At 38.5% G+C, this 27,688-nt stretch overlaps 2 protein-coding genes across 2 annotated transcripts; both read left to right on the top strand.

Moving 5' to 3' along the window:
- Positions 1 to 785: 785 nt before the first annotated feature.
- LOC127635861 (integral membrane protein DGCR2/IDD-like) lies at positions 786 to 22,553 on the top strand. The gene is made up of 11 exons (XM_052116109.1): positions 786 to 1,105; positions 4,780 to 4,812; positions 5,328 to 5,450; positions 8,651 to 8,737; positions 12,511 to 12,721; positions 12,807 to 12,883; positions 13,259 to 13,441; positions 14,130 to 14,333; positions 15,741 to 15,893; positions 16,002 to 16,238; positions 17,680 to 22,553. Exons 1-11 carry the CDS (start codon positions 1,045 to 1,047, stop codon positions 17,913 to 17,915), a joined length of 1,605 nt encoding a protein of 534 aa, XP_051972069.1. The 5' UTR covers positions 786 to 1,044; the 3' UTR covers positions 17,916 to 22,553.
- Positions 22,554 to 24,384: 1,831 nt separating this feature from the next.
- Positions 24,385 to 26,852, top strand: LOC127635763 (carbonic anhydrase 4-like; the record flags this gene model as incomplete). The annotated part of the gene is made up of 5 exons (XM_052115987.1): positions 24,385 to 24,519; positions 24,612 to 24,722; positions 24,874 to 24,937; positions 25,042 to 25,202; positions 26,652 to 26,852. Coding segments are annotated over 5 exons (672 nt in total), but the record flags the coding sequence as incomplete, so codon positions are not given.
- Positions 26,853 to 27,688: the final 836 nt, after the last annotated feature.

Below are 27,688 nucleotides of genomic sequence, written 5' to 3'. Positions count from 1 at the left end.
CACTAACCACATCCTTGGCAGTTTTAGCAATAAGAGTTAATATGCGTTATTAATAAAAATGTTATACCCTTTCTTAAATGCTGAAATTAGAACTTTCCTGGCCCCTGACTTATACATTTTTTTTTTATATTAAATATATTTTTATCTTTTAGATTATCTCCTTTATCTTATGCATATATTTTGGTTGGTTTATACGTTTTTTTTTTCTTCCTTCACCTGTATTTGTCTTTATGACTCAGTGATTGTATTCATACATTGTTTGATCTTATTGAACATTTATATCATTTATACCAACTTATATCATTGTTAAATTAGCGATCTGGAACGAGTTCACCGTGACGCCATCTGACCATCGCGTCCCGTATTGATTCGATATGGGACGGGTGGCAACCCTGACCTGTGGCTATAGCTAGCCTACTTTTGAAACCGTGTATTTTAGCGATAATGGCCCCATTCACTTACATTATAAGTGACTCATTAACCAAAATGTACGGTATGCTCTTTTTTTTTTAACGAGCAAACATTTTTTTTTGTGGTGATCAGCATTATGCCACAATTTCTGACAATCGAGCTTTTCATTTATAACCCGGAACAGTCCTTTAAAGCTCTGTTCAGGCAAAGTCTTGTGAACCAAAGACTAACGTTCCTAGAACGTTTTGGGAACCCACATTTTTAGTTGGGATGTTGTAACTATGTAGATTAGAACGGGGGAGTTTATTGAAGCGCCTCCTGTCTCCTCCCTCCCCTCATCTGAACATGGGATTGTTTTGATGGGACGGCGGAGCAGCCATCTTGTTTTTTTTATCCGTCCTAAACCCGTTGACCGAGCCAGAGGAAACAACCACAGATGACACTATATGTACACCCTATCAACCTGAAATAAACACATCTGAATATTAAAACATATTTATCATCGACGGAATATACACGCCACCCAAAACAGTGCGCGGTTGGATTTATTTTTGTAACATTGTGGCTGGTGCCATAAATGCGTTTTCTCTGTGTACATTTTCTCCGGTGTAAGCTAACATGAATGGAGGATAAATGTTGCCGAAAGCTGACAGCGGTGGTTTTGTGCTTCTCCTCTTTTTTCTGACATTAACAGGTAAAAGGGTATTGCATTAATACATCGATTTTCTATGTAGAAAGTATGGTTTACTGGAATGGTTTAAGGCTTGCAAATGGGGTTATAAAGGTAGAATAATCAGGCGGCATTTCTGTCTGATCCTGCGGCGAATGTCTTTGATCTGGGCGGATGATTGATACAATTGTATCATTTTTTATCGCTTGACTTAGAGAAATGGCACGCGATGCACGAACTGCGGAGCTCGCGCAGGCCGTTTGGGCCTATAATAACCACTTCGATGTTATGATTTATCCTCCAGTTGAACTGTGCATTACATTTTTAAGCTTTTATGCATTTTAATGGCATGCCACACGTTTCCATGAGATATTGCATTGCACCGTGAGTGTTTTTCGTAAGCCACAGCTCGATACTGGAGCAAACAGATCGAATCTAAATGATACGAATGGGAAATCTCATCTAGGTGACGAGGGGATTGTCTGTTGTTGTCTGCTCTGACGTCTCTCCGTTTGGTTTGATGAGAGGTTTATTAATCACATTGATATAAGGCGACCAAGTGGATCACATTATTTAAATTAGCGGCTGGCCCTATGTTCTTTCTGTCTTTAATTTTACAGTGCAAGCTTGGGTTATGTGCTGTATTTGCTGATGTGGTTTGGGGGCCCGTTCTGGTGGTCTCCACGTTGCATTTGCATAGAATGCAACACAGTATCCATTATGACTGACAGAAAGAGAGATTTTTCAGGATTAATATGCATAAATTAAATTTGCCAAAATGTTTTTTATATATATTTTTGAGCACATGACAGTCTAATTGTTGGAAATAACCTGTCATAATAGTAATACCTTTAAGTATCTGTCAGTGTGGCAGCAGAATATTGCAGTCTGACATGTCAAACTCCTTGTTTTAAATGGCTTTATTTCACAATGTGCTCTAAAACCTTGTGGTGGCGTAGTGACTTGCCTCAGTTGGGGTGGTGGAGGATTAATCTCAGTTGCCTCTGTGTCTGAGACAGTCAATCCGCACATGTGGCTTGTTGAGCGTGTTACTGTGGAGACCTAGCACATGTGGAGGCTCACGCTATTCTCTGTGGCATCCATGCACAACTCACCATGTGCCCCACCAAGAGCGAACCCCATTATAGTGACCATGAGGAGGTTAACCCAATGTGACTACCCACCCTAGCAACCAGGCCAATTGGTTGCTTAGGAAGCCTGACTGGAGTCACTTAGCACGCCCTGGATTCTAACTTGAGACTCGGCGTCTTTACAACCTGAGCTACGCAGACCCCCGATTTAAATGGCATTTTTAAAATTGAATTTGAATTATAGGTCGACCGATAGCAGATTGTGCCGATACCGATAACTAAGTTGGTGGAAATGGCCAATAACCCATTTGAAAAAGCTTCTTTTAAAAAAATAATATGAATAATAAAGAAGATTTTGTGCATAATGTGTGACTTCTAAATAAAAACTAGTCCAAAACACACAATTGACTCTTATTTTGAAATACACTCAAGTTAAGTATTTACCAAATTACACTTTTTACAGCCTATATATTCACCAGATTAAGGGTTTTGTGTGTGTCTATATATGCACACTGTTGGCCAAAAGTTTGGAATAATGTACAGATTTTGATCTTATTGATAGAAATTGGTATTTATATTCACCAAATTGGCATTCAAGAATGTAGTCAGGACACTAATAACGTGAAAATGTACTATTATAATTTGAAAAAAATTTTTTTAGAACTTTTTAAACTAAAGTGTACTGACAGCATTCTAGCTGTCAGTGTGTCTAGATACTCATGTGACATTTCACCCCACACTTCCTGTAGCACTTTTTTTGGCAATTTCAAACATTGCATAGCCTTAATTTCTCAAAACAATGATTGACTGATGAGTTCCTAGAGAAAGCTGTTTCTTTTTTGCAATTTTTTACCTAATAATTACCTATGATTTACCTTATAGGAGTGGTGGTGGTGTAGTGGTCTAAAGCACATAACTGGTAATCTGGTAATCAGAAGGTTGCTAGTTCGATCCCCACAACCACCACCATTGTGTCCTTGAGCAAGGCACTTAACTCCAGGTTATTCCGGGGGGATTGTCCCTGTAATAAGGGCTCTGTAAATCACTTTTGATAAAAGCGCCTGCCAAATGCATAAATGTAAATGTAATAATGACCTTAAGACGTGCCAGTCTATTGCATACTGTGGCAACTCAAAAACAAACACAAAGACAATGTTATGCTTCAACTTAACTTTCAACTGTGTTTGATATAATGGCAAATTATTTTCTAGTACCAAATTAGCAATTTATTTTGAACCAGTCTGGCCATTCTCTGTCGACCTCTCTCATCAACAAGGCATTTCCAGAACTGCCGCTCACTGAATGTTTTTTGGCACCATTCAGTGTAAAAATCCCAGGAGAATAGCAGTTACAGAAATACTCAAACCAGCCTGTCTGGCACCAACAATCATCCATGCGATTTATCTAATCAGCCAATCGTGTGGCAGCAGTGTAGTACATAAAATCCTGCAGATATGGATCAGGAGCTTCAGTTAATGTTCACATCAACCATCAGAATGTGGGAAAATTTGATCTCCGTGATTTGGACCGTGGCATGATTGTTGGTGCCAGATGGGCTGGTTTGAATATTTCTATAACTGCTGATCTTCTGGAATTTTCACACACAACAATCTCTAGAATTTACTCAGAATGGTGCCAAAAAACATCTAGTGAGCGGCAGTTCTGTGGACAGAAATGTGTTGTTGATGAGAGAGGTCAACAGAGAATGGCCAGACTGGTTCAAACTGACAAAGTCTACTGTAACTCAGATAACCGCTCTGTACAGTTCTGGTGAGAAGAATATCATGCTATTCTGAGATGCGGGTTGGCGCTGTTTTTTCAGCACGAGAGGGACCTACACAATATTAGGTAGGTGGTTTTAATGTTGTGGCTGATCGGTGTATATGGCCACTGTTTGGTCATAGGTGATAAGTGGAACACAGACTCATGGACAAGAGGGGTTTTACCATCTGAACAGGTGTTCACATGTCAAAAGGGTCTTACTGGCTTTAGCAGTTAATGTGCTGCTCATCTGGCCTTGGTAATCCACAGAAGAGAACAAACTGCTCTTCTCAAAACATTTGAATTGTTCAGGTGTTTGTGTGTAGGTATAACTTTAGACTCATGGGTCAGAGAGGTCCTGGCTGATAATTGTAAGTAATTGATCTGAATGTCTGCACCTCCCAAAAAGGCCTTTGAAAAAAATGTAATCACTTTGTAAGATGCTTATTCTCAAGATAATGTTTATTGGCTTTAGGGATTAGGTTGTGTTGCAACGAGGGTGTTTGCTAACAGAAAACATAAATAATTTTTATTTATGAGATCAAATTAGATGGTTGTCTCACAGTTGTTGTTAAGAGAACCTTTTTTTTTAACCATGCATATATCATGAATTCTTTGGAGCCTTCTAAAATAGAAAAATGTTAAACTACATTGTTGATGTACAATTGTTAATATGCATTGTTTTTTTAAGAAAGCTTTAATAGATTGGAAAAAAATATATATAAATGCTTAAGATCTTGCTGGTCTTGGTTTGTTATTGCAGAAGTTTCTCTACTAGGTTGTGTTTTGCTTGATATTGCTGAAATCAGCCCATTCAAATCACTAAAGTTGTCTTGCCCCCCGCAGGTCCACGGCTTGCTCTGGCCAGACTGTTGTCAGGTAAGCGGCATTCCTGCATTAGAATTGTCACTATCTCAAAGGAGAAATGTTGTTTTTTATGATACAATATGTTCTTGTGGCAATAGCACATAATTTCTCTGTCTGAGCAACGTTTCCCAACTGGCCCGAGCAATACTGGCTCAACCAAATTGGGGCAGGACTATCTGTTTTATGACTAATGGCAGTAGTTTTTGGGAATTGTTTTTGAAAATCATTATTTGAGCGTTTTTGTTTTGGGGCGCTAGTGGAGAAAAAATTACACACATCACCTTTAAGGCCATAGAGATTGTTTTGTACAGTTTTGGTTTGAGACTTTGCACCTGCCCAGTTTTTGACACATCTTTGGAACTTGGTGTTCCATTTAAATTTGTCATTGCCTCTTGCAAACTGCACTAAAGACACTTTTCCTGTTGCATAATAAATAATGTTTACTTGTAATCACACATAGGCTAATGGGGGTTCTGACGAAGCAGGTTGTCTCTTAGATACATTTTGTTTTTAATGTTGTATATTAGAGCTGCGCTGCAGTCCAAGCCAGTTTGCTTGCCGGAGTGGAAAAATGCAGTGCATCCCTCTGTCCTGGCAGTGTGATGGTTGGACGGCCTGTGAGGACAAAAGCGATGAGATAGATTGCCCTAGTAAGTACACACACACCGAGAGAGCCCTCTTCCTGGCTTGTTTCCACAACATTCTAGTGCAATAGCCATTTTAAATCAGCACACTTATGCTTCTATCCACAAGGGGAACAGTTTGACTTTCAGCCTCAGTTTTGTTTTGTCATATTGCAAATGTGCTCGACAAGCATGTTCAATCCTGGCTCTAGGGTAGGTGCAATGAATAAAATAAATATATAACATGGTAAGAGTATATATAAAGATAATAGTTATTTTTGCTACAATAAAAAAAAATGGTTTCATACATTAAAGGGGTCATGACATGGGTTTTTTTTATTGTATTATTATGTTCCCTTAGGTGCAATTATAGTATTAATATATTTTTTTTTAAGAAAAACTTTTAAAATCTAGTGATTTATGACCTTTTCCCACCCTGTTTCTCATCCTCTGATTCAAACAGTCTGTTTTGGGGGCGTTTTCCATTTAAGACTTCAGTGTTAACGCCCAGTGTTATGATTGGCTACCGTCAGTGCCTATGTATCAATTATTGACGCCCCAGCCAGAACAATATGCAAGTAAACTAAGTAAAAACACTGTGATTATTCATAATGAATGAAATTGCGCTTTAAAAAGTAGTTTAAAGTTTAAAATAGATTACTTACAGTTTGCGTCGTCGTTGTTCCCAGAATAGTCGGCAGGGACTTATCTTTGAGCAACAGTTTTCTGGCAAAGCCAGCATCATATTGAGATTTGTTCTCAAAACAGTCATCCTTAAAATGTACAGAACAAACGCTTAAGTTAACACTGCCGTGACTGGGTCGATCCGCAAAAAATAAACTGCATCCATTTTTCCCTGACGTCTGGATCTTTCGGCAGCTTATTCAGAGGTTTTGTTTGACCACAGCCAGGAACAGCACATCTGTGTGGCATCGTAATTTTCCTGTGCACAAGTAGTCTCTGTCAGAGCTCGCTGTCCATCGACTGAACACTTGTGAGGCGCACGGCGATACGAAATGAGCGTAGTTGTCTTGCGCTGGAGGCGGTCATATGCAAACGCTGTTACGTCACTTCTAACCGACACGTCACTTCTAACCATGAATTCAGAACGAGCTGTATTTTGAGCTTGATTAAATAAATGATTCGTTTAGAATGGGGAGGACGTCTTAAAATATTAAACTTGCAGGACGTTTTAATGATACAAAGAAGTCTTATATACCAAAAGATCAAGGCAAATTTGGTTTCTCATGTCATGACCCCTTTAAAGCTGACTTGTGGATTTTTTTTTTTAATGTTACAAATAGGGGTTAGTAAAAACATCGATTTTCCAATGCATCGCAGTCTTCATTTGAATGATCTCTATTCTTAAATTCCAAGATCGATCTATAAATCTATGCGCAACGCTCCACTACAATGTGAGGAAATCACTCGCTTTTGCAACCAAATTTCGCACTACACGACTAAAATGTAAATATTTGGCAGCTGGCTGGTAAATGTTTAGATTTCACTCACCAGTAATTGTGTAGTATAGTGGTGGAGTATTCCGCAGTGGGATCCCATCACTGCCTGTTGAGAGTAAAAGTTGTTCCGTGTGTCCAAAGACAAGATCCACATAACCCATTTGTCATTGAATTATGTCTCTTTTAATACACTCTGTTCTCTACAGTCAATTGTTGATCGAAAACAAAAAAAATAAACATTTAATTCTAATCATGCATAGCACAGGTGATAATAAGCCGTTCAAGTCTCTCTTGTTAACATACACTCATTTAAAGGCGCTCTTTACAGAAATGCATGTTTTGTTGAAGACACAGTACCTGTTTTAGCATGTGTTCAACAAATCAATATAGATACTTGTAAATAGTACCAATTATGCAATGAAACAATACAAATTTAACAAAAAGTAATATATGAAATATCATATGGTATTTATTGATTGACAGTTGAGGTGGTTTGGGCATCTGGTAAGGATGTCCCCTGGGAGCGTCCCTAGGGAGGTGTTTCAGGCACGTCCAGCTGGGAGGAGGCCTCGGGGAAGACCCAGTACTAGGTGGAGAGATTACATCTCCACACTGGCCTGGGAACGCCTCAGGGTCCCCCAATCAGAGCTGGTTAATGTGGCTCGGGATAGGGAAGTTTGGGGCCCCCTGCTGGAGCTGCTGCCCCCGCGACCCGACTTCGGATAAGCAGTTGAAGATGGATGGATTGATTTATTGATTGAATGCATGGATTTGTTCATATTTATAAAGCTAAAATTTGACCGAAATTATGAAAATTGGTAAAATTCATATTTTATTATCATTATTATCTGAAATAAAAAAAAAAATATGTATATATTTCATATATAAGCAAATGGGATATTCTAACTGAAATATACCCATATGAATCGATATTGAATCTAAATCTGATTCAGAATCATATTGAGAGCTTGTGAATCAGAATCGAATCAGGAAGTCTATATCAGTACCAGCCCTATTTAAAAATTGTTCTTATATCTGCAGATATTCCAACCACATTATAAACTGTCTACCGCTTGACATATTTCGACCATCATACCGCTCAGTCCTACTTGGCTTTCAAGATTTTTGTTTGTTTTGCCTGTGGAGGGTGTGCTGTTAATTCCATGTCTTAACCCGTAATGAGACGAAGTGCTCAGTGTCTGACTCTGAATCCTGGACAGGATAACTGGAATTACAGAGCGGATTTACTGAGCATGTGACCTCTGTCTTGCACCTATAAGCACAGTGTGATCTGCCTCACACAAAGCCCATGAACCGCATAGAAAATAACTTGTTCTAAATCATGTTTTTTGAAAGATAAAGATAGAGGCTGTTGTTCTGAATTTGTTAGACTGGGATATTTCGGCCTTTATTTAACCTGTGTGAATTTCTTTGTTTTTATCAGATAAATGAGCTTCATATGTCTCTTTTAATAGAAGATAAACTTAAACACTTAATTAACACTTTTCAAAACTCAGTATGTAGTGATGACATGTGTAAGAGCCATTGGCTCACAGGGACCCAGGTTCGAGTCCAGTCTGGGACATGTCCCAATCAAACCCCTCTTTCATTTAACCATATGTCCCTCTTAACTGTCCTATAAAAATAAAGGATTTCCTTGGAATCACATTGTCTAACTTACACAGCCTGCACTGTAGTATCTTGTTGATGGGCATTGTGCAAGTATTATTATTTTTATTTTATTTTTATTTTTTTGCTCTCTTGCAGCAATTAAAGAGGAGAGGTATCGTTTCAGTAATGGGTTTGAGCCGGTGGAGGATGTTATGGGTGTCGCTCAGCCAGTGCGCTTCAACAGTAAGTTCCATATATATCTCTTTGGGGGTATTTATACTTTGTCACTTTATGCATTTTTACTGATCGGATTGCTATTTGATTGAAAAAAGAGATTCCATTCACACTTGGCCATATAAAAGTGTCTCCACCAAACAGAAATAAATCAATCTTCAATTCCCGCATTATATGCTAAAAAATAGTTCGTTTTCTTGTGTGATAATGCTAATGCCGGGCAGTGAATTTCAAGGCTATTTATTATTTGATTCCAAGTGACTTTGCCCAGTGCACCTTTGTGCATTTTTCCCCTCTGTGCTTGTCGTAGGTGCGTGAGCTTCACTTATTGTCAGTGTTTAGTTGCAATCTGCATCAAATAAATGAAGCAAAAAGTTCTGTCTGTCCTACAACGTGCTTGCATTTCTTAATGTGATACTATTTATTGCACGGCGCAAGGCCTATGCAAATCTGCTGTTATGTTTCGCATTTTCCCTGTGCTAACGTAGCGCTGTTTGGGTGGAGTAAATTTACAATTACGCTTGACCGAGTTTCATCTGGAATGTGCCTCAAACTCCCTCCTGAATTCCCAAATTTAACAAATTATTATAAACCTATATTGATTTGGATGAATGAAGAATATAAAGTGAAATGGAGGAAGATGGACATTTATCAAATGGGGGAACCTACTAGTATATCCCTGTTCCTACCCAAACCAAGCAACAAATTTAACTCAATATTTGTATTAATAGGATTTTTAGAAGTTAGTTTGAAAAAAATAAAGATTAATTAATTAAAAGTTAATTTACAAGAAATTGCTAAAGATCCTGATTTCATGCCAAATAGATTAGGTACTTGTAAAGGGACCAAGGGAAAGGAGGCGGCAAGAACCGGCTTGACAATGTAAATAATAGTTCAATGAAGAAAAAAGACACAAACACACACATAGGGCGGACAGCTGCCCGTAAATGTTCTCTCTCTGTCACACCACCGTCCGCAGTCGGCCTTTATCCCTCTCGGAGTCTTGATTAGCCTGATAAGGGGCCAGGTTAGTATATCACGAGAATAGCAAAATTGTTAAAATACGAAGTATGATGCCATATCTCATTTAATATATATATATAAAAAAAAAGAAGAGGTGATGCCTTAACTTTCCACTTTATTTGAAATAAAATATAACATGTAAATGTTATTTATAGAATATGTTGTGAATGGTTATTCAAAATAATGTGTTTTTTTTTTTTTTTTTTGTTCTTTATTTCACTTTCTTGATGTAAAATTTGTACATTGTCTTTAGTTAAAAAAAATACAAAATAAATAGCAAAAATAGAAAAGGCTACTATTTATTAATTAAAAAGTGAGCACCTGGAATACTGTATGCCAAAAATTGGTGTGCAATAATAAGACATATTTGTTCTTTTTATAAAATACTTATTTTTTGTACTGTTATATTGCTTATTGTGTATATTATTATAACTTCAAGTAAAATACTGTATGTTCATCTCAAGCCCATGAAGGAAAGAAGGGGTTTGGGTGGCATTCACCCCATTTCATAGCAATCTTGAGCTTTTAATATTTTAAAATTGAATTTTTTTTGCAGGCATCATATTAATCCATCTGACTGGCTGTTTTATAGATAGCAAAAAATATATTTTTAAATATAAACAATATATTAGGCTATGGCTAAAGAGGGTAAAAGAAAAGCAGTTCAATTTTAAATAAAATACAACACACTATCTGCTGAAAATCTACATTTAGATTCTTAAATAGTTTATCATGAAGAGTCGATTTTATTTGTAAAGTGTGCTTTAAGAGACACATGGGCGTGACATGATTGCGTCAGAGATGTCTTTTTACTCACAGCTGATTGGTTCAGCATCTGTTAGCGATCTGTAATCCAGAACAAAACCTGCTACGTAGCAGGTTAGCCGTGCAGCGTAAATTGCTATGGAGATGAACACCACTAAAAGCCGGTCAACTTTCGTGGTACCTAAAATCTTGGGTTGAGGCAAACTAATCGAAAACTTACCTGGCTAGCCACTAAAACCGGCTTCATGGTACAGGCCTCAGGACACAATGATGAACTCATTGCAAAACATGTGACTGTCAGCTGATATGAGAATAAAACTATAAAAATATTTTGAGTTCTTAAGCCACTTTTTGTATGGTCTAATCAATTCTTTATTCATCTGCCACAATAATGCAATTTATTTAAAACGTATTTATTAAAGGCCCGACATATTATATTTATAAATATTTGAATTATTATGCATTATTTATATGAATTACCTTAGGCCTTAATACCTTTCTTAGCAAATACTCTATGCGATTAACTCGATTAATTAATCGGCATGTCATGTAATTAATTAAAATAATAAATGTAATCAATTGACAGCCCTAGTAAAAGAGTGGAAAAAAAAATGGACCAAGTATAAATATCCACTTAAGGCTGCATCCACATTATTTCACTTTAAGTAGAGATTGAAAACTCTGTTTTAATTTTTTAATGCCATCCAAAGTGTTCAAATTATGTGGCACTAGAGAGCGTTTACATTTTTTTTTGTTTTCAGTGGAGGGAAACACCATACCAGTGAGGATGAGAGGTGCAAACATACCAAAATCAATGCTTTTTAAGCGAAAAAGTATTAAGCTGCGTTCACACAGCCAGCAATTTTGTAGCTGCTTGTCGCTAGTGGCTGGCGGTTAGGTCGCTAGTGGTGTGTATGAAAAGTAGCCTTTCCTCCATCATTCCGTCACTGTAGGAGCTGAGAGAGAGAAGGATCATGTGAACTCCACCATCTTCTCTCGTATTTCTCAACTTTGTTGCGTCACTGGACACGCCCACATCTGGTCGCCATCGCTCATGTCGCCGTATTTCGCCAGCTCTCATTGAAAATGAATGAGATGAGGTTGTTTTGTCGCTGCGTTTCGCCGGCAGTGTGAACGCAACTTTAATGTGGACATGGCCTAAAACATATAGCGTATACTGTATAAAGTTAAGTTTTGAATTTCCCATTTTATAAGTGTTATACATTCACATTTAATTAGTGTAAGAGCAACCAACAATTCACTCGTGTAGGTTTGAGGTGTTCTATGGTTGACTCTTTCATTTCCACGTCCACTCCAACACTCCAACAATCCAAATTTATTCCATTCTTTGTAGTTTATTTAATTCTTCAAGCAACAAAATCAAATTAAGTTCTGTTTATCTTATCAGCGTTCCTGTAGACATGTGGTAATATGATACGATCCAAAGGAAACATATTTTATTTAAATTCAAATGAAATGCGGTCAAAAACCGTATGGCTGCACACCTGGCTGGTTACCGTGCAAGGTAGGAGGTGGCTACCTGCTCACCTGACAACAAAAGGAGATATGTCCAAAATAACCACCATGTTCCTTTCAATAACAATACAATTTAAATTAAAGTTTTAAATAAACAATATAAATCAGTATACATATTACAGTTCAACCATTGTCGCATTAAATTATAATCAGCATCATCACTCAGCAAATAATACATAATTCCTTAAATCAATAGAAATGTCTATTTGGCTCCAACAATAAGCAAGCCAACGTTCACCTAATATCAACAGTTTTGCATGCATAATTGAAAAAAAAATATTTTTTGGAAAGCCCAACGCCACTGAAAAAGTGTGCTGTTATTGTTGCAGTTTGTACTAAGGCAATGCTGATTCAAACTCTTTCCCAAATCCCTGGGAGGAAAAATAATTCTATGAAAACATCTTGCTCACTCTAAATCTTATTTTTGTATTTAATAAAATTCCCCCTTCCACACACAGTGAAGTGTCCGAGCGGCTGGCACCATTATGAAAAAACAGCAAGCTGTTATAAAGTGTACCTGAGGAGCGAAAACTACTGGCAGGCGGTGGAAACCTGCCAGAAAGTCAACGGCTCCCTCGCTACGTTCGGCACCAACGAGGAGTTGCAGTTCATCCTCAAAATCGAGGTGGATTTTGACGAGAAAGTGTGCGAACGAAAGGACCAGTGCAAGTGAGTCTGTCTTCTGAGGAAAAGATTGTACTTTGCAGTTGAATGTTTTGTATTCTCACACTGTGGATGTACATTGTCATTGCAGGTTCTGGGTGGGATATCAGTATGTGATTACTAGCCAGAATCATTCTCTGGAAGGCCGTTGGGAAGTGGCGTACAAAGGTTGGTTTTGTCACAGATGCATGTTCTTACAAATAACTATTTAGTTTAAGACCCATTAAATGAAGAGTGCAGTGTTCTTTCCTGTGTTGATGTGTTTTATATTGAAATGGGAAGTTTTTCCAATAATTTCCAATAATTTTTGGTTCGTAAATTGACTGTAAATTAGCAGCGCACTAGCATATACTCTAGATGGCTTCATAGCTAACAGAAATGGTCTAAAAGACACACAACTTTCATTTTGATTTTTGAAGGGTTTTAAGCTCCATTTGCATTCATATACTGTATTTACTTAGGAATTGTAATCTCCAGCTGTCATGTGGATTTTATGACATAGAACCTAAAACTGTAGCTCTTTTATCTGACTGTTCCTTTTAGGATCCATGCAGGTGTTTTTGCCTCCGGAGGGGCTGGCTAACTTCGGTGAGGCAAATCCCACCCAGGACAACGTGTTCTGTGCTCAGTTGCAACGCTTTCAGATCAAGAGCATGAACGAGCGAGGCTTGCACAGCTGGCATGCTGAAAACTGCTACAAAAAATTCCCTTTCCTCTGCAAAAGAAGTACGTTCTGTGCCATGTCAACATAAAAACATTGTTTGATAGAATAAAAACTTAAAATGCATTCATGTTTTTAATGCTGTATTTGTGATTGTATAGCTGCTGATAGCCCAGTTTAAATCAGGCAGACTTAATTATGCTACTGCAAATTAGAGAGAGTCCGATATATCAGTTTTACAATTAATCGGTGCTGATAGTTGCTTTTATAGAACTATACGTTATCTGCAAAAACTGTTGGCTTGCGAGGGAGAACGGTTTGGTTCTAACACATTGTAACAGTGGCCTCTAGTGGTGGAAAAAAACAATTACATGGGACTATGCTGTATCTAAATCTTTCATTATCGACAATATTGATTCATATTTGTATTAGAGGTGTCGATTCCACAATTAGCCTCTAGTACTAATAGTTAAAGTCAGGTTTATTGTTGTTTTTTTACACATTGCAGGGCCATGGATAAAATATGAAAGACTTCAGAAATCTACAGTGCAGACATTTAACACATTTGTGCACAGGATGTTTAATATTTTCAGAAAATTACAGTTCGAAAGTAAAAGACTATAAGACAGTATTAGCAACATGCTACAATTAACTGACTATATAGTATACTTGGTGTGTACACTTGGTATATAAATGCAGACAGGTGATATTTGTTCTAAGTACTAATCTCCAATCCCTCTGTTTCTTTAACAGGGCAAACATGTGTAGACATCAAAGACAATGTAGTGAATGAAGGCTATTATTTCACACCTAAAGGGGACGACCCCTGTCTGAGCTGCACTTGCCACGACGGCGAGCCAGAGATGTGTGTGGCTGCCCTGTGTGAACGCCCACAGGGCTGTCAGCATTTCCGCAAGGACCCCAAAGAGTGTTGCAAGTTCACCTGCTTGGATCCTGGTACAGTTTTTACCCACAAGTGTTCAGACCTCAACACTAGGTGGAGCTGCTCACGCTCACATTGTAGATGTAGAATGGCGGGGTATCTTTGAAAAGACATGCTACTTTTTGTTTCAGTGTGGATTCTGTGCACAGTATGCAAAGTTCCTATATGCCCGGAATACACAGTTGACCTACTACATTTGCCTTAAATGTTCAGTAGCAGATCACAATGCATAGGATAATGTATCCCAGAAGACAATGAGCTTGACTTGACCATTTCCATTGTGATGAATAAACCAGAAGCTTTATTAACCAAACATCAACTTCTTTACAGAATATTTGATTGGATTTGCAAAGGATATATAGTTCACCCAAAACTCACCCATGTTGTTTCAAAGTCGTCATTCATTAACATTCTGCCCAATATCTTTTCTCGAACATAAGAAAGGAAGCAATACAAATTTGGAATGACATACGGGTGAATAATAGTGACATAACTTTCATTTTGGGGAACTTTCATCTCTTTAAGACATTTCATGGAAAATTGGATTAACTACAGTAATTGAACTCCACTCACTGAATTAAACATGCAGTGTTGACTGGTCATATGATGAAAATGAAGCATAATATTTAAAGCATATATTGTTGCACATACTGCTTATTTAAGATACTTTTTTTTAACAGTAAATAGTAGGCAGGGGGACCTGGGTAGCTCAGCGAGTATTGACGCTGATTACCACCTCTGGAGTCGTGAGTTTGAATCCAGGGCATGCTGAGTGACTCCAGCCAGGTCTCCTTATCTACCAAATTTGCCCAGTTGCTAGGAAGGGTAGAGTCACATGGGGTAACCTCCTTGTGGTCGCAATTCGTTTTTCTCTCAATGGGGTGTGTGGGGAGTTGTGCGTGGATTGCAGAGAGTAGCATGACCCTCCACATGCTGCGAGTCGCTGCGGTGTCATGCACAGTGAGCCACGTGATGAGATGCGCGGATTGACTGTCTCAGAAGCAGAGGCAACTGAGACTTGTCCTCCGCCACCCGGATTGAGGCGAGTAACCGCACCACAATGAGGACCTACTAAGTAATGGGAATTGGGCATTCCAAATTGGGAGAAAAGGGGATAAAGAAAATACAGTAAATAGTAGGCAGAATGCAGTATATACTGTGTAGGATGCTGGTATTCCATTCCAAAATAGTCACAACAGAGTTTTTGTTTGAAAATGCATATATTTTGCTATGTTCATGCCTCTTATCCATGCTAGAACAGCGTTTTCCTCCACCTAAAACTGAGACTTTCAAAAATGCTTTTCAGGACTGCATACTTTGGAAAGCGATGATGTTAGGAATCTGAAAATGGAGGAATTGTAATATCTCTGATGCTCTGATAGAAACAGACAAATCTCAGTTGTGGTGTTTTTTGTTTTCAGATGGCAGCAGTTTGTTTGACTCTATGGCCAGTGGCATGCGTCTCATCGTGAGCTGCATCTCGTCTTTCCTCATCCTCTCTCTGTTGCTCTTCATGGTGCACAGACTGAGGCAGCGGCGGCGAGAACGCATCGAAACCCTAATCGGAGGCAACCGTAAGTTATGCAAGTGTGATAGAATTCATCAAACTTCAGACATGACCTCCTCTTTGTACAGTTGCATGCAAAAAAAAATTCTGAATTAATTTTTGTAATTTTTCACAGTGCATCATTTTAATCTGGGTCGGAGGGTTCCTGGATTTGACTACGGGCCGGATGCCTTTGGAACAGGCCTGACGCCTCTACACCTCTCCGATGATGGTGAGGGGGGTGCATTTCACTTCCAGGAGCCACCACCCCCTTATGCTGCTTACAAATACCCAGATATTCACCACCCTGATGATCCTCCACCTTCGTATGAGGCCTCCATCAACCCAGACAGCATCCTCTATATGGACCTCGGTATGCGTTTACAAATTACCAATTTTACCCAAAGATGATTTTTAAGAATGGCCAAAGATGGATTTTAATAATATTAGAATGTATTGCAAAAATTAGGGCTGTCAATTTAACATGCTTATTTAGTGTGATTAATCATATGTAAAATAATGCATAAAAATATGCAAATAATAAAAGAATAAGGTATTCTCTTACCATCTGAACAAATCAAGCTTGAAGTACCACCTTGATCTTTATTTTAGGGCTGTCCGTTTAACGTGTTAATTCGGTCTGATTAATTGTATAAAAAAATAACGCGTTAAACAAATTAACGCAATTATGTCCCCAGATCGTGAATATTCCTAATATTCAAGCTTGAAGTACCACCTGTTTTCAGTAGGGGGCAGTAAGCAAAACTCCAGCTCCATAGGCAACATGCAGCTGTACAAAGAACAAAACGCACTTGGGCTTGGTTGACACCCATGACAGCATGTGACATACCACATTAATGGTAACGGGGCGGCTGTGGCTCTGTTGGTAGAGCGGGTCGGCCACTAAACACAGGGTTGGTGGTTCGAATCCCGGCCCACATGACTCCTCATGCCGAAGTGTCCTTGGGCAAGACACTGAACCCCAAGTTACTCCCAATGGCAGGCTAGCACCTTACATGGCATCTCTGCCGCCATTGGTGTATGAATGTGTATGAATGGGTGAATGTTTCACAGTGTAAAGCGGTTTGAATACCGTTAAGGTTAAAAAGGCGCTATATAAATGCAGACCATTTACCATTTAATGGTAATGCATTTTAATTATCTGAATTATTATAATATATATTATATTTTTTATTATTTCAATATAACTATTCAAGATAATTTGATTATTATATATTTAATAAATATTTGAGGGGCTTTCTTTAGCAAGTATTTTTATATGCGAGTAATTTAATTAATCGCCATTCCATAATCATGGAATTAATTAGATTTTTTTTTTGTTTTTAATGATCGATTGACAGCCCTACTTTATTTAATGTAAATATTGTTTATACACATATTTTATAGTCACATGGGGTAACCTTGTGGTCGCTATGATGTGCTACACTCTCGGTGGGGCGTGTGGTGAGTTGTGCGTGGATGCTGCAGAGAATAGCGTGAAGCCTCCACACACACTATGTCTCCGCGGTAACGCGCTCAACAAGCCACGTGATAAGATGCGCAGATTGACGGTTTCAGACGCGGAGGCAACTGAGATTCATCCTCTGCCACTTGGATTGAGGCGAGTCACTACTCCACCATGAGGACTTGGGGTGCATTGGGAAGTGGGCATTCCAAATTGGGGAGAAAATCGAAGAAGAAAAAAAGCACATGCATTCAATTGCGCAGATAGCTATTTAGAATGCAAGAAATTATTGTAGACAGCAAGGCAGCTCCAATTTGTGAATGTTTTCATTCATTCCTTTTCTCTGCAGGGCGGACCAGAGTTCCTCTAGCGACCGGGCATATGAGCACCGCGGCCGACTGTCTCCAGAGGGATTTTTCCGAGCAGACGCCCGCCCCACCACAGCTCCTGGAAGAGCGCGAGGACTCCATCGACAGCAGCACCCTACTGGTGTCTCCAGACTCTCCAAGCGAATCAGAGAACAGTATCACACAGAGCTCCACCGCAGACTGCACCAGTGGCCCGTCACTGAGCACCGTGGTATAGAGAAGGAGAAATACAGAGATCAGAAAGCCGCACATGCCGAGACTGGTCACTTCACTAGGAATTAAGGCATTGGAGGCTATAGGACTCAATAACACTTTGGAGGTTCAGAGTGGAGACTTTAAACTCTAAAGAAAGACTATTCAAGTTTGTTTTCATCGGGTAACCCTCTGTTTTTTCAGTGTGAGCATCACATTGTGTAAATACTTCCTTCGGCCCTTGATTGAGTTCTCCATTTCGTCACTTAAAAGGATAGTTCACCTAAAAAGAAAATGCGGTCATCATTTACTCAATCTCATGTCTTTGGAAACCCATATAACTTCCATGGAACACAAAATAAGTTATTAATAGCAAAATGTCCACGCTGCTCTTTTCCAAACACTAAAGTGAATGGTGACTGAGACTGAGGTTAGGAATGGTTTCAAGTGAATAAAGACTTAAATTTCAGTCTGTTCCTGACACAAAGTGAATGCTCTTATATCTTAAGAAGACTGGGAATACAGTACAATTCACAAGTTGTATGGACTATTTTTATGAAATTTTTATGGTGCTTTTTGCCCTTTTAAGAGCTTGACATCTCCTGGTTACCACCCACTTTCATTGTATGGAAAAGAGCACCATTAACATTCTGCTAAATATCTTTTGTGTTCAAAAGTCATACATGTTCATAACAACATAAATTATGACAAAATGTGTTGTTGGGTGAGCTATTCCTTGAACTTGATATAAGCTTACTCTGATACACATTCGACTCTCTCACTCTTTCTGTCTCTCTCTCTCTCTCTGAGGTTTACACTGGCATGTGTCAATCACCTCACTTTGAGAGAATGAACTGCTTGATGAAAAGACATTTAGGCCTTAGTGATGTAGTGACACAGACCTAACATTCTCACAGAAATTGCACACAGAGTGTCTGTTTTCCTGGCACGAAGAAGCTATTTTTCCTTGACTTAATCTGCTCTGTCCAAACTGACCCCACCAAACCCTTTCTCAGGCTATTTTGGGTGGTTTTCGCCTGCCCTCCTGTATTCCTAACACCTGCCCTGTCCATATGTCTCTGAGAAGTGTAAAGGGGCGTATACATGAACAGCAATTTCCAGTGAGCAATTTCCAGCGCGATGAGCAACAGAGACCATGGCAAAGCAGCAAAGTTGAAACGGAACTCAACTTTGTGCGAATTAGCATCGACGCAAAGCGCCAACTACTAGTTGGAGTTCAGACAGTGATCTGCCGCCGGATAAATTTCGATACTAGAAACCAACCACACAAAGACATCCAGTGTTTTAATCACTGTCAATGTGAACGCCCCTTTAAAGGATGGATCCGTTTGGATGTGAGCAATATTGTGTCCTTATCTGGATTTTGTGATGTCTGGTTTTTACATTTTTGTCTGTTGGATCAGTAGCTCAAACTTGAAAAATGAAGAAACTTTGCGGTACAAATTTTTTTCGGTCAGCATTCTGCTACGACTTTTAAATATCCTGCTGTGACGTGGCAATGCAAATCCATTGCGGAAATTTTTGGAATGTCACCATTAACCTTGAAGCATTTGCTATTCTTTTGGGAGGCGTGCTTCTTTAAAACAGACTTTGTTGTATTGTCACAGTGATTGATGTTATATTTGCTCACCTCAAAAAAGGGGTGAATCTCATGAATCCCACGGGTCATAATTTTGCCCAAAATAAAAAGGAAAAAAGTGAGAAATTATATTTTGCATAAAGTAATTGAAGCTGATTTTTAGAACCATTAAGATTTATTGAATTGTGACATTATTTCTGTGGCAATCAGGGCTGGACTGGTAATCTGGCATACCGGGCATTTTCCTGGTGGGCTGGCACGCTTTGGGGCTGATCAGGGGTGGACTGGCCATTGGGAGAACCGAGCGGGCCTTTGGGTCGACCGTGGAATGGGCCGTGATAAGCTAATATGAGCCGCTGCTTTATGCAGAACAGACCACAAAAGGGCGCCGCGATATGCAGAACCCCACAAGTTTTGGGCCAGATGCCATGTAAAATCCCGAGCGGATTTCTCTTCCCAGTCCAGCCCTGATGGCAATTAAGCAAACAATGAAGAGCAAAGTGCTAGTAATGTCAAGATCACAGGTTTGATTCCCAGGGAACATGCATTCCGATTAAATATATACCTTAAATGCACTACAAGGGCTGTTCAGACCAAATGCATTCTTACATGAAAATAGATAAAAGCAAGACAGCACAACAATTAGAACACTGGTGTCTCGAGTCGTGTTTTTAAAAGTTGAAGTAATTTTTAACTTGACATGGCGTCTTAAAAAAAGTGTGCTGAGAACTGTAAAATGTGTGGACGTTAACAGAAAAACTATTGAAAATCAGCACAGACGGACGCAAAAATGTGTTTGGTGTGAACGCCACTTCAGTCGTTTCGGAATAAAGCATCTGCTAAATGTGTAATTGTAGTACATGTTGTCCTTAATCTAATAATTTTAATAATAAATAGTGTCCAAATTCCTGATGGGATGATTTTAATTACTGTATAACAAAAATGAGTACGACATTTAATTTTGTATTACCGTACTGTAATAAGAAATTTGGGGGAAATACTTATGATATTGTCATAATGTCACAATGCAAAAATGTTAATTGTCCTAAAAACAGGCTTCATTTTCTTCAAGGAAGAATTTTGTAATGAAATATGACCTGATAGCTCCTCTATGAGATTTACCCAAAAAGTGAGGCACTAGTTACATTTATTTACATTTTTGAATTCAGAATGTATCCGCTCAGTTAGAAATCTGATGATGATTTTGTAATATTCTCCACACATTTTTGCCTCTTAATCCGATCTAAAAGGTATGTTGAAGCAAATACGGTGTTTGAAATATCAATTTCATCTTGTTCCTGAGTTTATAGTATTTAAGTGTCTAGATTTTGCTAAGATTAATTATGAGGTTTGCATTCATGGTTGGTCTGTTGGTGTGACTGTTGTGTGCGTATGGTTCCCTTTTTAATTTTCAGTAACCTTAAGTCAAGTACTCTGATCTGAATATTGTTCCGATGCAAGTTACAAACACGTTCACCAATTGTTACTTGACACTAAGTAAATGTGAGGGTATATTTGCACATATGAACTTAGAAATGCATACTATGTAAGAGCAAAACTGTTCCGTTTTCATCTTTAAATAATTTTCAAAACAGACTGTTCATTTCCTAAAATTTTCCAGTTAATGAAACATGTTATTAATGAAATGCATAAGCTATGTATGAACCTGCGGGATAGTTTGTTTTAAAAATATGTACCTATGTGCATCGTTTCTGGAACATGCCAAATTTTATACAAAAAGCCCATACTAAAGACAATCAGGTGTTTCTGATAAAGCTGAAGTCGTTGTGGCACATTAAAAGGCACACAATTCAACTCTATTGGGCTCAAAGTACAAAGACAAATTAATGTGAATTTTCCTGATAGATCCCTTTTACTTTGCTAAAGATTTATTAGCCATTTGACACTGTGTCCAGCACCAACATTATTGAGGATCTGACACTAGAGATAATTCCGAGCAGCTAGGATCATGTACATTTCACTGTACAGTCTTTATTATTATTTTATCTAGCATTTAGTTCACCCAATAAGTTAATTCTGTCATTTACTCACCCTCATGCTGTTCCAAACCTGTATGACTTTCATCTGCAGAACACAAAGGAGATGTTTGGCAGAATGTTAAAGGACATAAATATTGATCTGTATTTCACCCACATCTAACATATGACTTCAGAAGATGTAGATGTAACCACTGGAGAATTATGGGTTACTTTTATGCTGCCATAATGTGCTTTTTGGAGCTTTAAAGTTTTGGTCTCCATTTACTTGCATTTTATGGACCTACAAAGCTGAGATATTCTTCTAAATACCTCTTTTTGTGTTCAGCAGAAGAAAGCCATACACATGTGGGATGGCATGGGGTGAGAAAATCATGAGAGAATTTTAATTTGTGGGTGAACTGTCCCTTTAAGCACTAACAGGCTCAGTCACCATGTACTTTCGTTGCCTTTTTCCCATAGAGTGAAATTGAATGGTGACTGAGGATAACATTCTGCCTAAACACTCCTTTTATGTTCACTGAAGAAATTCATACATGTTTGAAACATCACATGAGTATGTGATGATAGACTTTTTAAATCTGGGGGTGAAAATATCCCTTTAAGTCTCATCAGCACAGACAGTCCTGTGAACATAAGTTTTTATTTTCTAGTGTGTGTGTGTGAAATGTAAGTGTGTGGATTGGTTGAAGGTTTGCAGACCTGTGGTTGCATGTTTTACTCTTTTTGAGCATGCAGAGAGAGTTGTACTCCTCTGCTGTTGGACTCTTCATTTCTGCTTTGCTTGTCTACAAAATGAGGACGGTACACATCCTATTCCTTGCAATTGCTACATTTGCATAATTGTTTTTGAAGTAGATAATTTCTTCTAGATAGACTTTGGTGGAACAAGGGAAAAAAAGCATTATATTTTATTTAGAATGCAACGGTTGATGGATTTTATTGTCAAATTTCTTGACTTTTTTTTTATGTCATATACTGCTTTTTTGTCAGGGATTTTTGGTTTCACTCTTAAGTAGATGTACATCTAATCAAATGCCAAATAAATTGTACCATGAAGGACGAATATGTTTGGATTCCTTATGTGAAGCCAAGATGCATTTGCATGAAGTCTTAATGCTGATTTGGGAGTTATTTGATTCCATTATGTGTCAGGATGCTGATCCGGAGTGGCTCTTTTGAATACTCTCTCAAACTTTTCAGTGCCTTCTCACTCACAGATTTTCCTGTCAATTCTGATGATCAATCTCTCTGAAATGTCATTTGGGCCAACGGGGGAATCCCAAATGGAAGGAAGCACTCAGTTCCCCAATGGAAAAGTCATCGCTCAAGCCTCCTGGGAATTCTCTCTCCCTGAGCGATTAGGCACCAGTGCCTCTGTGTTTGTGACATAATAAAGGATTTATTGTTTCACTTGTCACAGTTGTGATGAGATAATGTATATTGTTTTGGAAGAATTACGTTCTTATATAAAGTGACCCAAAAAGTATTTGGACTCTTAGGTTAAGCTTAAAAATTGTTATCTGTTACTTTAAAGTAGAAAAAATAATATATAGGTTGTTTTATAATATCGAACAAATGTATTTTCATGTATCATTTTGCTTAAATATGCTTGTGCTATCTTTCTTTTATGGGGGTTTTAGCAAGTTTTTTAGTATTTATTCATAATGACAACACCAACCATTTTTGTCATAGTATTTCAATGACAACTTTAATGGTAACCAAAGAGACCACATTTTACCTTTTAGATCCATATGCATGGGGTGACAGCTACCCTTCCTGCCATCCTCTTCAGTACAGCCATCATTCTTCGATTAACCTGGACCATCAGTTGATTAAGAACGATTCTTTTGACTCTTTGCATCTGGAGGGTTTTAATTTGACCCATAAAGGTCATTGGAAGCTGATAAATCAGGGTCACTCAGGTGAGTGTATTTTTTTTATCCTTTAAGGATGGATTATACTACACAATTTAAAATCTGAACAGATTTTTAAAATACTAGGCGTCCTTACATTTACCGACTTTGAAAATCGCTAGTAAATACGAAACGTGGCCATCACACCAAAAAACACGGGTGTCTCTTCAGTACAAAAATGGGCATTTCCCAATCAGTGGTTGTTATCAAACTGGGATGAGCTTTTTTCAACTGCTTTCTTGATTTGCCTACTACATAGAGATTCCCTACTTTTATTGGATAGTTGAAAAATTGCCATACCGGTTTGGTAACGCCCACTGATTAGGAAACGGACATTTTTGTTCTGCAGAGAACTTGCCACCAAACGACAAGGATCAAACACTACCAACTACAGGAACTGAAGCTTAAAGGGATACTTCACACAAAAATGAAAATTCTCTCATCATTTTCTCACCCTCATGCCATTCCAGATGTGTATGGCATAAAAGTAATCAATAAGACTCAAATGGTTAAATCCATTCCTTCTGAAGCGATATGATAGGTGTGAGTGAGAAACATATAAAAACGTAAATCAATTTTTACTATAAATCCACTTCCTTCCCCAGTAGGTGTGATAGGCACGATGAATGCAAATCACCAAAAATAAAAGAAGAATTAAAAAGTGAAAGTGGAGAGTGATCATAAAAAAGGACTTAAATACTGAAGTGTTTCACACCTATGCTTATGTGCATTTTGGAGCTATACATTTTTGGCACCCATTCACTTGCATTGTATGGACCTACAGAACTGAGATATCTTTCTAAAAATCTTCATTTGTGTTCAGCTGTTTTTTGACTGGAAAACCATGTCTTTTTGTGCAGTTGTTCTGGGGTCGGTAACATTTATGCATTTGGCAGACACTTTTATCCAAAGCGACTTACAGTGCACTTATTACATGGACAATCCCCCCGGAACAACCTGGAGTTAAGTGCCTCCATATAAGGTAACCATATGCAGGTGAGTGGCGGAGGACTTCCTGGAACTTATCGCACCATCCAGTTACATTTCCACTGGGGAAGTGCCTCCTCCAATGGATCCTTGGAACACACCTTGGACAACATGAGGTTTCCTATGGAGGTTTGGGCATTTATTTCACCATATCTCTAAACTAATAAACTAAAAAGTACCGACGATCACATCACAGTTTTGTATGTTTTTTTCATTCACAGATGGACATAGTCATAGTCAACATTAAATCCACACATCCAAACTTGACGTTTGCACTGGAGGATGCAACTGGCCTTGCTGTGCTTGGAGTCTTCATTGATGTAAGGCATAGGGTTATCATGTTGACTTGACAAAGCCAAGAGAATTCTGTCATTCTAAAGACATGCTCTGCATCCGAAACCATGTACTGTCACAGTATATTACATGCCTGCTCAAACAATACTACAGCTATTGGTTAATGTTTTGTTTTATCTCACTCCAAAGGTGTTTTTGCACAATGAAAACTTCCAGCCCATCGCAAGTGTACTTCCTTCTGTCACCTACAAGGGTCGGTTGAGACTAAACTGTGATTGAGACTAAAACAGGTGATACTGTAATAAAATGCAGAGTCTCTGTGGAAGCTTAATCCAAATATTGGTTGTTTTCTTGTAGGACAAATGAAATCGATCAGACCATTTCCTCTTATTGATCTGTTACCTCAGAACAACTTGTCGCAGTGTTCCCGTTATCATGGCAGTCTCACAATGCCACCCTATTCACAGGTGGTTTTGTGGACCGTGTATAAAGTTCCCATTTTTATTTCGTGTACTGAGGTAAGAACATGTATTACTTAGGCCTGAAACATTCATAATGTAAAGCAAGTACGCTGTAGATGTTCAGCGTTGCTGCAAGGTCACTACAACGTGCATTACATACTACAGTCAGTTTTCTAGGTCAGGTCAACTACCGTCCTGGTACAGCAACAGTTTGAACAGAGATTCTTTTATATAAGGGGATACCACCCCTACCATAGAAGAGAGCACAACGGTCAACTTGGATCACATGAGTCTTCTAAGACAATCATATAATGACCTTGACATCAAGGAACTGCTTCAGAGTGTAATGAATGGGAAGAGCCGTAAACTGAAAACCTACTGTCGCAAAATTGTCTGACTTCTCTTATAAATCGTAGTAAACTCCACACGAAGTTCACTTACAAAAAGTTAGACAGCCGGTGAAGTAATTAAGTGATGAGCTATTTCCTCAAAAGCAGTTTATTCAGGCTACAGAAGCATCTCCTCCTTTGACATCCAGTCAAAACAACAGCCTCTGGTCTCCTTGCCAGTGTACCGTCTCTGGTTAGAATATAGAGTAAATGTATTAAAAGTTAGTTCAATTGTTGTTTTAGCTAGCTATCTGGATCATAACACATCCGGTTTAATGGTGCAGATATTTCAAGGAAATTCTTTCGCCCCCTGAGAGCTAGTATGTACAACGGAACCGCATGCTTGCAGTGCTTTCGGCAACGATTCATGTCAGAAGTTGCATACTTGCATAGATTATTGCTGCATCCAAATTTGTGTACTGACATAGTATGCACTACTTTTGATGAATGAAGAACATACTTTTGGCCATTAAAAATTGCGCTCTTTAGGTATGCAGGTCAGCAGTAGGAATACATTCCCAGCCGTGAATTTCCGAAAAGCAGGATGGCAGGGGAAGAATCATTAACATTCACAAGGAGAGTGTTACTTGATTGGACGATTCCATAATAGTCATCAGCAAAGTGCTACCTAAGACAACGCTACCCCTAAATCTAACCCTAAACAATCAGGTACTTTTGACATAAATATAAATGACTCTTCCCCTGGAAATCCACTTCCTGGACATACTTTATCAAGAACTGTGACCCGAATATATGCCATAGCAACAAAAACTGTGCTAAAGTTCTACTCTGGTTCTCTTAAGCAAGTACAATTTAAGAACAACTTTCTTGGCATAATTACTTACAGTTAAAATAAGTAAAGTGTCATGTGGATGCGTACCTCGGAATCTCGGCAGATACGGTTGAAGCATCCACATATTTCTCGCCTACTGTTTTTATTTTGAGAATTCTGACACCCTAGTCCACTGGCATACTACGTTTTGCATACTATATAGTAGGGAAGTATGCATATTTGGATGCTGGTCATTGAACACACCTTGAAAATGTCGTTTATGACAAACATAAATGTTGTTTCTAAACAAGTGAATTGAAATAAAGATTTGCTTTCTTTTGTCAGTTTGAACAGTTTGTGATTGGAATATATTCCACGGAAGAGGATGCAGATGAAAAAGTTCTTCTGCACGACAACTACAGACACATCCACCCAACCTACAGTCGGACCATGTACGCTTCCAAAGATGCCAAGCTACTCATCACAAGAGAGGAAACGCCATTGATATTTCAGCTTCTTTTCAGCATCTGGACCTTGCAGCACTAAGAAGAGTCTGGAGTCTGTTCATGGCACTTCAAGCTCTGTTGAAAAAAACTACTCGTATCATGATCCAGCCATAATTAAACATTGTTGTAGTTAATCAAGGGCAGTTATTGAGAGAGTTGAGATTTGTAGTTGCAAGTTTGATAGCACATCTACAACAGCCCTATTGATAATACTTGGGGTTCTTTGACTATTCCTCCAACCAAGCTGTTCACGCTTGAATGATTGTTCTTTGGAGGGTATCCCTATTTACGTATTTCCTCGTACTTTCTTAACTTGATCATATGTAAAGGCTGCTGTTTAAGAGGGAAATTGAAAAATATAGTAGAAAATACAAGTTTCAGCTCAATGTTTAGGCTTCAGATTGACTATTGAGTGTACAGTATAGCTTATTCTATATCCAGGGTTGGGAAGTAATGGAATACATGTAACAGGAGTACGTATTCATCCATCCATCCATCCATCGTCAACCGCTTATCCTGTGTACAGGGTCGCGGGGGGCTGGAGCCTATCCCAGCTAACATTGGGCGAAAGGCGGGGGACACCCTGGACAGGTCGCCAGTGGGAGTACGTATTAAAAATACAAAATATAAATATCTGTATTCCACTACATTTACAGTTTAAATAATTGGTATTTAGAATACTGTTACATTACTGAGGAGATTACTTTGCCTTTTATTGTCATTTGTTTCATTTAATATTTAGTCCTTTCAGATGGAAAACATTTATACATACAGTGAGGAAAATAAGTATTTGAACACCCTGCTATTTTGCAAGTTCTCCCACTTAGAAATCATGGAGGGGTCTGAAATTGTCATCGTAGGTGCATGTCCACTGTG

The sequence above is a fragment of the Xyrauchen texanus genome, chromosome 43, assembly GCF_025860055.1.
Source record: "Xyrauchen texanus isolate HMW12.3.18 chromosome 43, RBS_HiC_50CHRs, whole genome shotgun sequence".
NCBI lineage: Eukaryota > Metazoa > Chordata > Actinopteri > Cypriniformes > Catostomidae > Xyrauchen > Xyrauchen texanus.
Note: the sequence above shows the minus strand (reverse complement) of the source record. Positions and strands in the feature narration are given on the sequence as shown.